This window comes from Meleagris gallopavo, chromosome 1, assembly GCF_000146605.3.
Source record: "Meleagris gallopavo isolate NT-WF06-2002-E0010 breed Aviagen turkey brand Nicholas breeding stock chromosome 1, Turkey_5.1, whole genome shotgun sequence".
Classification (NCBI taxonomy): domain Eukaryota; kingdom Metazoa; phylum Chordata; class Aves; order Galliformes; family Phasianidae; genus Meleagris; species Meleagris gallopavo.
The window spans coordinates 66,866,273-66,879,084 of record NC_015011.2 but is presented as its reverse complement, the minus strand read 5'-3'; the positions used below and the strand labels follow the sequence as shown (position 1 = coordinate 66,879,084).

General features: G+C 42.3%; 2 protein-coding genes across 7 annotated transcripts in view; one reads left to right on the top strand and one right to left on the bottom strand.

Annotated features, from left to right (window-relative positions):
• The window catches only part of CASC1 (cancer susceptibility 1), an 18,053-nt gene extending 8,441 nt beyond the window's left edge, over positions 1-9,612 (bottom strand). Inside the window, exons 1-7 of the mRNA XM_019616805.1 lie at positions 9,545-9,612; positions 9,381-9,401; positions 6,704-6,785; positions 5,647-5,738; positions 4,571-4,672; positions 3,948-4,085; positions 123-269 (exon numbers count right to left, since the gene is read on the bottom strand). Of these exons, the coding sequence (XP_019472350.1) occupies positions 123-269; positions 3,948-4,085; positions 4,571-4,672; positions 5,647-5,738; positions 6,704-6,785; positions 9,381-9,401; positions 9,545-9,547 (585 nt within the window). The 5' untranslated portion in view covers positions 9,548-9,612. The remainder of the gene's footprint in view (positions 1-122; positions 270-3,947; positions 4,086-4,570; positions 4,673-5,646; positions 5,739-6,703; positions 6,786-9,380; positions 9,402-9,544) is intronic.
• ETFRF1 (electron transfer flavoprotein regulatory factor 1) overlaps positions 9,604-12,812 on the top strand; it is a 7,935-nt gene continuing 4,726 nt past the window's right edge. The window contains exons 1-5 of one of the 6 annotated variants that reach the window (XM_019616832.2): positions 9,702-9,882; positions 10,099-10,194; positions 10,278-11,299; positions 11,648-11,711; positions 11,800-12,003. In XM_019616832.2, the coding sequence (XP_019472377.1) occupies positions 10,150-10,194; positions 10,278-10,493 (261 nt within the window). In that variant the 5' untranslated portion in view covers positions 9,702-9,882; positions 10,099-10,149 and the 3' untranslated portion in view covers positions 10,494-11,299; positions 11,648-11,711; positions 11,800-12,003. Of the gene's footprint in view, positions 9,675-9,701; positions 9,883-10,098; positions 10,195-10,277; positions 11,300-11,647; positions 12,004-12,812 lie in introns of those variants that run through there. The other 5 variants (XM_010715704.3, XM_010715697.3, XM_031555295.1 and 2 more) reach the window with 5 other exon arrangements.

Sequence of the window (12,812 nt, the reverse complement as noted above, 5' to 3'; positions counted from 1 at the left end):
TGTCACAATATAAGAAAGAAAACAAAGCAGAACACCAAGAACAACCATCACAGCAAAAAACTTGAAGCAAGATTTCCATGTGCTGCATATGTTACAACTTGGAAGCAGTAAATCTTACTTACTTTAAGCAGCTGTTCTGTCGCTTCATTGTACTTCTGATGAAGAAGATTCTCCAATTCCAGAATCGTTTCCTGGTATTGAGCTGTTTCTTTTTCAGTTATCTCACTTGGTGGTGTGTCCAACAAAAGAAACTGCAACTTCTCAATTAACTATAAGACATCGAGATATTTGAGAAAAATATCTCTGTTTTGCCACCAATCCTGCCATACAGGGTGTTCCATCATAAAAACTGAGGCAGATTTGCTTCTTTTGCATCTAGACATATCTTTGTTGCAGAGATAATTCATCATATGTATTGAGATTGTACTAAACCAGCATAGAAGGCAACCATGCAAAATGCTGGAAACTCCAGGTCAAGTCTGCCTTCCTTCATTCCTCCAGCCCAATTCCTCCATTCCTCAACACGGAGATGTGAAATTTTAGCTTATAAAACAGACCACATGTTGAACCAGTTTGTCATGTCTTCGAAGACACTTGTTGGCCAAAAATTAGGTTTAATGAAAAGCTTACAGATCTATTTTTGAAACATATTTTCTGCATCAATAATCTCAGCTTTGAAATCTAGAAAATATATAATACTGAGACATACAGCAGTTATGCTTTAATTCTGAGAATAGTCCTTAGTGTGAAGTTTGGGACTCCACGGTAACACTGTTGTCTTCCAATGCATGCCAATATCTGAACTTTTAAATGAGCGTGTAAGACTAAAAAATTCCTGTTTGGCTGAAGTTTTAAAGACATTGATCTATCACAGGATGCAATTATTAACACACTCTCTAGTAAAACTAAATTTCAAACCTCTTGATGGAATTTTTATTACTATTCACTCCCCATCCACAAATTATACCTATTCATGTTAACAGAGAGAAGAATAACTTGCTTCACTTTATCTATATGACCTGTTTCTTGCTCAACAGCTGTCACAGTGAAATATTAACTCTAACTGGAAATATTAACTAATCTGTTCTGCTTAATGACAATCATCAGGAGCTGCTGTCAGCTATGAATGACATGGTAAGCAGATCACACGTGCTACTGTTACATATTTTAACTGATGCTATGAAACACTTCAAAAAACACACCCAAAATGCTGTGACAATGTCCTATGTGCAGAAAGAGAAGAAAAACTGAAGAGTGTAGGGCTCCACATGGCAAGGCTCATAACTTGAGAGCAGATGAAGAGCAACAGTAAAATGATCAGGAGTACTGCCATTTTAAAACTGTCTTCAGAAAGAAAATGACAGTGGATCAAGTAGATGACAACATTTGTAAAACTACTATTTCAAGCTGACCACTGATGATTAAGGAAAACTTTATAATGCTTCTGTATTTGGAATGCCTTCTCATTACCACTGGAATTACAAAATGAAAATGTATAAAATGAGGAAGGAGAGGGTGTTAAATAAAAATTAACCCTCACAGAAATGAAGCAATCTCAAAAGAGACAGAAAGGCTTACCACAGTGGGCTGTGAACATTCTGAGGTCTATGAAACACTAGTAAACAGTTCACAGAACTGAACAGCATTTTTTAATGGGGTCTGAACCAAAATGGGGTCTGAAAAATACTGAATTTTAACAGTAACGTATTGATGCAAAAACCAAGTGGATCATTGCCTGTGGCAGTCTTGGTTCAATCAGACTACAGCCAAAAGTCACACTCTGCAGTTATATGTGAAACTCATTCGGTGGCTCCTGTCTTTTTAGGCTGCTGTCCCAAGTGCCATCTTCTTTTCCTCCAAGCTTTACCATCTCTGCTTCCTGCCCTCCTTCCCCTGGCCCTGGCCCCTGTTGCTCCACAGCCTCCCACGCCCTCTGAAGCTTCTCTCCTCCCAGCTCCACACCCAGAGATCTGGAGCTCTGCTTCTTCTCTCCCTATTCATTTCATTCCTGCAGTGTTGCCGTTGCACAGCTCTGTGCCACAGCTGCCCAGTGAGAGGCTGAGAAGCACTGCATCATCCATCTGCAGCCCCCTCAAATAGCAATGCTCCTGTTGTCTCTGCATGCCTCAAATGTATGGGGGAAGTAGCACCGCTTGTCTGACAGGGAGGAGAAACATTGTGCAAAGCAAAGGAGAGCTATCACTACAAAGGCATCTTACATACCACTCTTCTCTTCCCTGTGCTCTCCCAGATCTGCAGCACTGAGAAAGACAACCAGATTATATTTTATGCCTCCCTTCCAGATTTGCCAGACTGTTTTCCCTCTTAACCTGAGGCATTGCAGTGCTACCACTCACTGAAAGCGTAGCAAAACAGCAGGATTATAACTAGCATTGCCACCGTCTTTAGATTTCACCTTTCACTTGGTCCCTATCAAGAGGTCCTTATCAGTTAAGAACGGCTGATCAACAGCTTCTCAGACCTGAGTGTTTAGAATTTTTCTCCAGAAACAAGTGCAGAGCAGGAAAGAAATGCTCAAATCGTGTTTGGGAGCCCCCCAACACAAGAAGGACATGGAGCTGCTGGAGCACGTCCAGAGGAGGGCAACAAAGATGATCAGCTGGGGCTCTTCAGCCTGGAGAAGGCTGCCAGGAGACCTTATAATGGCCTTCCAGTACCTGAAAGGGACCTACAGGAAAGCTGGGGAGGGGCTTTTTATAAGGGCATGTAGTGACAGGATGAGGGGAAACTGTAAACTATAAGGGTAGATTTAGTCTAGAGATTAGGAAGAAATTCTTTACTGTGAGAGTGATGAGACACTGGAACAGGTTGCCCAGTGAGGTTGTGAATGCTCCCTCCCTGGAATCATTCAAGGCCAGGCTGGATGGGGCTTTGAGCAACCTGGTATAGAGGGAGGCGTCCCTGCCTATAGCAGGGGGTTGGAACTTGATGATATTAAAGATCCCTTCCAACCCAAACCATTCTATGATTCTATGAAATGTATTGCACCATGAAAAAACAGCCACTCTTTTAACACTCTCCGACATCACCTTGACTTCCAATGGGGGCAAAGTGAAAATGCCTGTCTTTCAGTATCACATAATATTCTACTGATCTTATAGTGTAAAGTAAGGATACTTTCGCAGGACATGAAAGAGCTGTAGCTCTTCAGTATTGGATGGGAAACACAGAGGAGTGAGGAAGAAGTACGTCAGGAGAAAGACATGGCAGCAGGAGAGAAGGAATGGAAGTGAGCAACTGCTGTACGTTCTGCTTGGGTTGCAGTGTAAGAAATTCATGGCGTTCACAGAATCATAGAATCATAGAATCATAGAATCACAGAATGGCTTGGGTTGGAAGGGGCATTAAAGCCCACCCAGTTCCAAGCTCCCAGCTCTGGTCAGGATTGCTGCCCACAAGGTCAAGCTGCCCCAGGCCCCATCCAGCCTGGCCTTGAATACCTGCAGGGACCCTGTTAGCTGTTGGTGTGCTTGGAAAGGCCTACCGTGTTCCCTGCTGGCTCAGAAGAAGACAATATGTGGCAGATGAAAATCTTAGCATCCAGCAAGCATTGCAGGAAAGGAAGTTTAACATGCAGAACAAAAGCAGTCCAGCAGAAGTTGTAATACACAAGCAACTTTCACCCCCTGTTTCTAGCTGGCTCAAGACTTTTTAAAATGTAGATAGGATGGAAATGCTCAGTGTAGAAACATTACACAGAAGTCCCTTAAATACACAGCATGTTTAAAGTCTATAGTCTTCTTATTTATACTTAACAATAAATTTGTAATTAATAAAAAACAAAAATAGGTGAGGAAAAAAAGGAAGCTGAAAGTTATAACTGATTTCAGCGGAAAAAAAAAAGGGGAAGAGGGTACTGATGAGCAGTATTAAGGATATGTTTAGTGATCTTAAACTGAAGAATACCACTTATATTTAACACTTACATTTAGCACCTGTTCTCCCTTCTCCATCACAAACTGAAGGTCCTTATTTTGATCTTCGCGCCATAAGTTCATGAAAGTATTTATTTCCTGCAGTACTGTTGGGTCAGGACTTCCATCACAAGCAATATAATGTTCCCACTACAGAAAAAGTATAAAAGAAAAGTAGATACAGGCACATGGTGCAAATGACTTTCATAGTTACGACAAGAAGGATTCTGAAAGGCAAATGTATTTAGTGATACATTCACACCGGTATCTAAACAGGACTGTAATGCTACCTGTACTACCATCATCATTATGCCAGAAAGAAATGGCTTATTTTCACAATAATGTGTTAAGATACTTCTGCTCCACTAACATTGTTCTTACTGCTGGCGTAAGCTATGGGGCCCTAATCACCCAGACAGCTTCCTCACTGTCACGTTTCTTTTCCATGTACAGCGAGTTATAAAAAGGAGAGTGAGCAGGGCAAATTCCTACCTTGGGATGGAACTTGAGAGGCAGTCATCGCACATACCTGAATTCAAGAAATGGAAGTATTCCTAGGTCCTATAACACAGACATAGCCTAAAGCCTCTGTGTTGTCTAAACTCTATGCCAGTGAACAGATCTTGAAAGCTTACCTTTGTAGAAGCTCTAAATTCTGTTTTCCACCTTTGTGCACACACAAACTTCTCTTCCAGTGAATTAAGTTCGGCTAGTTCAACTTCCCTTCGTTCTTGATCCTGATAAAATATTTGTATATCAAACAGAGGAATTAAACTTTTTTTTTTTCCTTCTTACGAGCATTTTCTATCAAAGAAAATAATCTGGGATATTTGAGTGAGCTACTATTTGAACAAATCCAAACGTTGCTTTTTTAAGAAGCATTCCATTTGTAAGGCTGCAGTAGTTAGCAATACGTTATTGTCATCACATAATTACTACGCCGTATGACAAGCACCTGGCATATGACTGTTATCCTTACACATCAACAGTTTTCACATCATCATCATCATCCTAGAACTACCTCTAACAAGAGCTGATAGCAAATGTAAGCACACGTTGAAAGAAGAATGCAAGATGTTTTGTGGGGGTTTTTTCCTTATAATTTCTATGATTTCATTTTTTTTTCTTTTGTGTAAGGGAAGAACACTGTGTGAAGGACAAAGATGCACAGGTAAGAGTGGCTTTTACTGAAGAGGAAAAAACAATAAAGACCTCAAAACAGATGCAACACAAAATTTTGGGGAACATGAAAAAATTACCCAATTTAAGCTAGAGGGGAATTTTGATAAAAATAATTATTTATTCAAACTGGAGTATGACATATCCCCAACGTTAACGTATTGAACCACAATACCTTTATGTAACAAAACTACTTTGCTTTAGGGAATTTTTCTGAACCAAGCAACACTAAGGCAAACATTGCCTTAGAGAAAGAATACAGCACAGTACCACTACAGCACCATTTATATCTTGATTGCTCTTGTACTGTGCTTTATGTAAGCACTACCTCTTGGTTTACACCTTTCCAATTTTCAGTGGTTTGCTTTTGTGATTTTGATCTAGTGATGCTAGAAAATTTCCTTGCTTTCCAACACTAACAAAAAGGAAATTCCTTTTCATTCTCACACTAAATTGCTAATGTTTTACAGACCTTGTCACATGTTTAGAAATGGAATTAGCATTTTGCAGTCACTATTGCCTATGAACTAACTTTTGCCTCAAGCTTTTTCATATGCTCCCGTTCAATCCTCTCCTTTTCAAGTCTAGCTGCTTCTTCTTGTTCAGCTTGCAGTCGGGCTTCCTCTGAAGTTTGGGAAATACATCAAGAGCACAATTACATTTTATTAGAACCAGGCACATTATTTTCTTATTAGCTGTAATGACAAAACAAGTATAATAAGAAGCAGCATAGCTGATATTACCCAGAATCTTCCAAATGAGATTAGATAAACTCATTTGAATCACAGTACTAAAACCCACTACTACAGCACTACCCCAACCAGCCCATGACAAAGAAAGTGCAGAAAAGGATCAGCAGGCTGCCTTTTTCCCCTCAGAAACAACAACAGATGTTCTCTCTTCCCATCCTTACAGCTTGAGTAGGCCCAGGATCTTAATCCGATGTCTGTTGTGAAACCACCTGAGTGGTTCAGTTCCCAACTACTCTTCTGCTTTCCTACATCCTTTGATGGAAACTCCATCTTACAGATGTTTATTCAATGAAATAGATGAGTTTTTAGGCATGTCTCAATGGCTGTCAGTTCTCCTTAGGATCAACAACTCTGATCACAGCTTTAACTGCCACGAGGATAGCAAAGGGGTCGCAGACACCCAGCTAGCTCTTGAGAATAGGTGTACCCTGTCAGCCTTCTTTAAAAAAGGCCTTTTCAGAAAATTTCTCTTACCTTCTGATAATGAGGATTGGGAGAAGATAAACACAGAACACTGCATTTCCATCCCACTGAGAATATTTCAAAATGTAATGGTAAGAGAGGGGAAAAAAATCTAATTCTTCCTGACACTCTCATCCCCAGGCTCCTAATCATAGCAGAAGTAATTACAGGAAAAAGTATGGCTCTAACAGGAAAGTGAGATGGGGGAGGCAGTAAGAGGTAACACAGAATTTGACCCACACAAAAGAAGAGAAATGCATTTTTTGAAATACAATGTTAGCATCAGTGCATTACAGCTCAGCAGGTTAATTCTTTCTGTTTAATTAAAATAAATGACTGTGTCATCACATTCCTTGTAAATGAAGTGCACGGTACCTTCCTCTTTCAGCCTCCTTTCCTCCTCTTCTTTCTGTAATCTCAGTTTTTCAGCTTTGTCAACTTTGCTTTTTCCACTGGACTTAATGTTTGCAATAAATTAAAAGAAACCACATGTCAGTATTATTTAAATGCATTTGGGGAGGTATCAACCCTCTATAATTCTGCCCATCTAATGTGAACCCTGAATAAAGATTTTTGACTTCCTACACAGTCATTGAAGCCTCCAGAATTTCCATATACTCGTAAAAAATCTGCACTAGCAGAGGTGACCCACTGTTTCACAGCTGCTGTGATGGCATTGCTGCTAGAAAAATGTTGCCCATACGATTGTCATCTTTCATTGGCCTGAACAGATGAAGTCAGAAGGAACAAAATCCAGACTATATGGTGGGTATGTTAGGACAGTCCAGCCAAAATAGGCAGTGTGCTCCACAGCCTTCCAACTGCTATGGTGCCTGGCATTATCACATTGCAAAAGAAAGGCTGTCTTCTTCTCTGGCCTGGCTCTGGAAGTTTGAGCCTTCAGCTTAGTCAGTGTTGTGATTGATGTAGTGGTCAGAGTCAATGGTTTGCCACATTCCATGAAATTCAGAAGGATCACCTCGTTCCTATCCCAAAAGACAATGTATCACTTTTACTGCTGAGGGCTGCATCTTGAACTTTTTCCTCAACAGGCAATTCACATGTCACCACTTCACTAACTGTAATTTTGACTCTGGCTTGTAGAGGTGACAACACATGTCATCGCCAGTAATGATGTGATCCAGGAAACTGTCATCTTTGGCCTTGTATTAGTTCAGTAGGTCCTGACAAACTTGCATTCAATGTTTCTTCTGTTACTATGTGAGCATTTGTGGGACCCCCTGGCACAAAGTTTGTGATATTCCGACACTGCCACCATTATTTTCAACACACCGAAGCAGATATTTAGCTCTGCACACAGTTCCTTGGTCGTATACTCTGTCAATTTGTGCAGATGAGTTGATTGAGATGTTCATTGTTTTGTGGTGTGCCACCTGTGTATGGCCATCCCAAATGTGGCTTGCCTTTCACATTATTCAGCAGCTGCCACTGCTGAAACGCACCACACACTGCCTCTCTGTGCTCACATCCACTGCTGGTCTCCATGAACATTAGCCAAGTGCTGAATGTCAGTGGATGCCATTTTTTTCCATGGACAAATTCAGTGGCATCCCTTTGCTTCACATGCACTTTCATGTCAGTTTGTCATACTGTCCCTCTGCTGCCATCTGTCACATGGCAACAAAGTGTAATGGAATATTGGCAGGAAGGTTTAACTTCTCCTGCCATACAACCAACATCTGCCTGACGTCATGGGCCAACACAATAAAATAGGAGGCATTACTTTCGGTGCAGCCCTCATATAATTCTGTGCTAGGTTTCCTGAATACAGAAAATTCAATATTACTTATGGAATAATAAGTAGATCTAGTAAGAAAGTAGATGTTACAACTTCAAGTATTATTTTTTAGCAGTTAGTGCTGCAGTAGCACTGGATAATAAGTAACTGGGTAATGTGCAGCTTGATTCCACGTGAGTGGGTGACGTGTCACTGGGGAGGAGTGCTGAAGGCAGGTACTGCAAAGACAAGGCTCCAAAACAACAGCAATCAGAGACCACAAAGAAAACCACACACAAATCAATAAAAGACTACTACAGTGAGAGATGCTGGAACAAGATGATCTTTAAGGTCCTCTCCAACCCAAATCATTCTATGAAAAGGAAGGATGGGCCGAAAAATAAATCAACTTATGGAACTTGTGAAAACAAGGAGGCTGATTTTGTACTACAAAATGAATTCACAGTCCACAGTGTTGGCTGAGTAGGGCTAGCATTGCTATTATTTTTTTTTTTTTGTATAGGTGAGGAACAAAAAATTATATTCTGTACAGGCTCCAGCGTCTGGAGAAAACAAGGAATGACAGCAGACTAAGCTATAGCTGAAAGCAAAGCTGCAGATGACAAAAGAGAAGACATGAAGGAAAAGGAATGACTTACATCAGGTGGGGTATGTGTGCACTAGCTGAACAACAACATTCTGCTGCTGACAAGCAAGTGAAAGAAATTCAAAGAATGTGTGTTCGATTTTTCAAAACAGAGAAAATAGGGAGTGTGTATGAGTTCAGCAGTCACGACAACGTGAGGGGAAGATGCATCATCAGTTCAGGCAGCTACCCTGGATGTTTAATTTTGGAGAACTGAAATTAGGACCGTACATCCCCACTGGTGAGAGACAAGTGCTTACATGGGTTCAGTCTGGGAAGGTAACACGCATAACTATTTGGAAAGCTGTTCACATCACTTTGCACAGTGATAAATAAATGCATGAATGTGACTCGGGATACCAAGGCTATCAGAAAGCTCACACTGCTGGTGAGAGTTCAGTGCCCACAACATGCGCCCAGCAGGGTTAGCCTGAATCGTTTTACTTTTAAACATATTTGCATACAATAACGTCGTCACAACAGCCTTACTGTGACAAAAAAAAAGTCCTTACAATACTGTTTTCGGATGCGCTGAATCTGGAAGTGACAGATGCTTTCTTCAGTTTCAGCATGAGGACTCTGTGTCTGTACTCACAGAACTGCCCTGGTGCATCACACAGTGAGCACCGCGGGGCGCGACGCGATCACCACAGCGCGCTTCCACCTACCTTTTTTTGCTTCTTTGGACCCTAAAAGTTTGGGGACAAAAAACAAAGGAAAGGAAGAGTCAGAGAACGGGGCACAGAGCACAGAAATCATCAGAAAAGCCGCCCACCCCGTCGCTAAATAACGCGACTACTCCGGAGCCAATCCATCCCCCGCCCGCCCTTACCATGGCGCCGCTGCGTTGCCGTGGCGACGGCCAGCGCTCTCCCGGCCGCCCATGGCGCGGAACACGGTGCGTCGCGTGACGGCCGCGTCGTAAAGCAGCGCGCTTTATGGCAGGGCGCGGAGCGGGTGAGGTGACGACCTTCCTTTCGCCCTTCTCTCCTTTTGGCGGGGGGCGGCCTGAGAGGGAGGGACCGCCCGAAGCGACGGGCAACGAGCTGGGGCTGGTTCCGATTAATAGAAATAAAAAAGCATCGCGCTTAACGACTAACGCTTCTTTATTGATTTGTCGTTACTAACAGCGCTTTGGCAGCAAGCGTTTCTGTAGCAGGCCGCGGAAACGTAAGCGGGCAGGGCGGCCGTGCCGATGTGGCAGGCGAGGAGGCGCGGGGCAGAGCTGCGGGCGGGGGGAAACGGGCGCTGAGGGGGGAGAGGGCGGTTAGGGCAAGTGGCGCTGCGCTGAGGCGAGGCTGGAGAGAAGCTGCAGTCGGTGTGGGAAGTGAGGCTGGAGTGTGCTGGCTTCCGTAACAGGCTAACGTCGCGTTGGTTATCCTGCAGGTGAATTAAGCGTTGCCACGCATAAGAACTAAGAGTTGAGTGACATGTGCAATGGCCGGCTCTTTAAGAGGTGAAGTACTGAACCTTTATAAAAATGTAAGTGAGCACTTCCCTTAGCTAAACAAAGTCCTTGTATTTTGAAGCCTATCTAAAAGCCTATCTTTCTTTTCCCCTTCAAGCTGCTGTACCTTGGAAGGGAGTATCCCAAAGGAGCAGACTACTTTAGAAGCCGGTTGAAAGCAGCTTTTCTAAAAAACAAAGATGTGAAAGATCCTGAAAAAATTAAGCAGCTAATTGCACGAGGAGAGTTTGTTATAAAAGAGTTGGAGGCTTTGTACTTCCTCAGGAAATACAGAGCTATGAAAAAGCGCTACTACAGTGATGACAAAGAATAACTGCTGCGACTCTAATGATACAAAGCCGTAAACAGCCAATAAAAGAAATGAAACTTCACAAGAAATAAACAGTAAATCCTTCCACCTAATTTAGAATGCAAATTGGGACTTCATTTACCCTTAAGGAGGTGTTGGAAAGATTTGGGGTCTGTATTACTCAGGTAATTTTTTCTCAACTTCTTTTGGCCTCCTTGAACTATAATTGAGAATAATTCTGCAGGCAGAAGTGGTGATATGGTTGTGTTTCCCCATAAGTGCTGAGCAGATCAGTGCTTCTATATTGGTTCGGCTGTGCGTTGCAATGCTGATTTGAGGTGCTGCGCATCTTTTGTCAGTTAGAAGAGGAATCTGGGTTTGAAAGTCGTCCACATTTAATGAATATTTTTCACCACAACTGAGCACCTTCTCAGAAGGATATTAAGATTTTGGCTATATCTGCATAACGTACAATACATCGACAGACTGACATCTTACTGTGATGCAAAGAACACCAGTGAGTCAGGAAGGGAATGGACTGGAACGGAAATGGTTTAAGTACTCAGACCCCAAAGACAATTCCTGCAGCTACTGATTTCTGATGCTGCGTAACTGCCTTAGCATGAGTTTAGAACTTGATCCTCTCCCCTGCATGAGAAGATTGACCCTGGCTGTTTGTTCCATGGATAACTTTGTGAACTTTGGCTCAACGGGCAGACTTTCACCTTAACTATTCCTCTCTACATGCTCTGCTGGTTTGCTGCTTTGGTTTTTCTCACATAGAATTAAATGACGCTGGAGATAAAACAGAAAAGATCTTTGAAATATAGGTAAGTAATCACTGCAGCAGAACTGTTAGCAACAGCCGCAGTGTTAAGGTATATAAGTTCCAGAAAAGCAGAAAAGATTTAAAAAAAAAAAAAAAAGCCAGTAAGAGACTTGAGATGTGTGCTTCACTTTGTACTGCACTGACAAAGCCTTTCCGTATCAGTTGTATTAACTCCCCTACAATATGTTGCAGTGAAACCTATTCTGCTGAAATACCTTTACATAAAAATGTAACTAACCCTGCCCTATAAGTGGTAAAAGATTATCTAGAGGTGGTTAGAGATACAAAGGGCCAACTTGCAGGAACAGTAACAATTCTACAGGTTTTTTTGTTTCTTTTTTTTCCCTAGGACACAGTCAGTACTAAGGAAATACTTTTATTTTCTCTAAGTTCGCAAAAGGCAATTGATAGAGGTGAGTGTGCACAGCTGGGAATGAGTACAGAATGACTGTTCTGACCATTTCAGGCTTGCAGACAGATACAAATTCCTTCTGCCATTAGAGTAAGGAAAACCTGATCTCTGTGCCTGGCTGGGAGTGACGGTTCTTCGATTCAGGGAAGAGATGTCTACAGGCACCTACAACCCAGACTTAAACACCTGAGGCCGGGCCTTGCTCAGAGTGCAGAGCCAGCACGGCCCACCAGAGGGCTCAGCGTTACCACGCGCTGTGCTGTGTCAGTGCTGCTTATGGCAGGCAATGAAAAGTACGAGAAATAAGCTGCGAACAACTGCCAAACACGTGTCTACTTCATAGAATCATAGAATCTCTCAGGTTGGAGAAGACCTTAAAGATCATCGAGTCCAACCACAACCTAACCGTATTTCCCTAACTCTAACAACCCCCCACTAAATCATGTCCCTGAGCACCACATCCAAACCGTTTTTAAACACGTCCAGGGATGGTGACTCAACCACCTCCCTGGGGAGCCTATTCCAGTGCTTAACAACCCTTTCTGTAAAGCAGTTTATCTTGATATCCAACCACTTACTCTGGCACAACTTGAAGCCATTTCCCCTCATCCTGTCACCTGTTACCAGTGAGAAGAGACCAACCCCGCTCTCGCTGTAAGCACCTTTCAGATATTGGAAGAGAGTGATAAGGTCTCCCTTAGCCTCCTCTTCCCCAGACTAAACAGCCCCAGTTCCTCCAGTCTCTCTTCGTGGGGCATATTCTTCTCACAAGCCTTGTTGCCCTTCTTTGGACCTGCTCCAGCACCTCAATATCCTTTCTGTACTGAGGTGCCCAAAACAACGCAGTTTTCAAGGTGAAGCCTCACTGGAGACGAGTACAGGGGCACAGACTACTCCACTGCAGAGATGAAGCACTGAAATTCTTGGAGAGAAAAGCAAACAGGGATAGAAGTTCACAATAACTATTTTTTATTACATTACAATAAATAGGAGCAGTACAGTTTGACAAAAAAAAAAAAAAAAAGACAAATTCCAGATCAACTCACAGCACATACTCCTAAAAACATTAAAAATTTTAAAACAGAGGTTTTTTGTGTTGGTT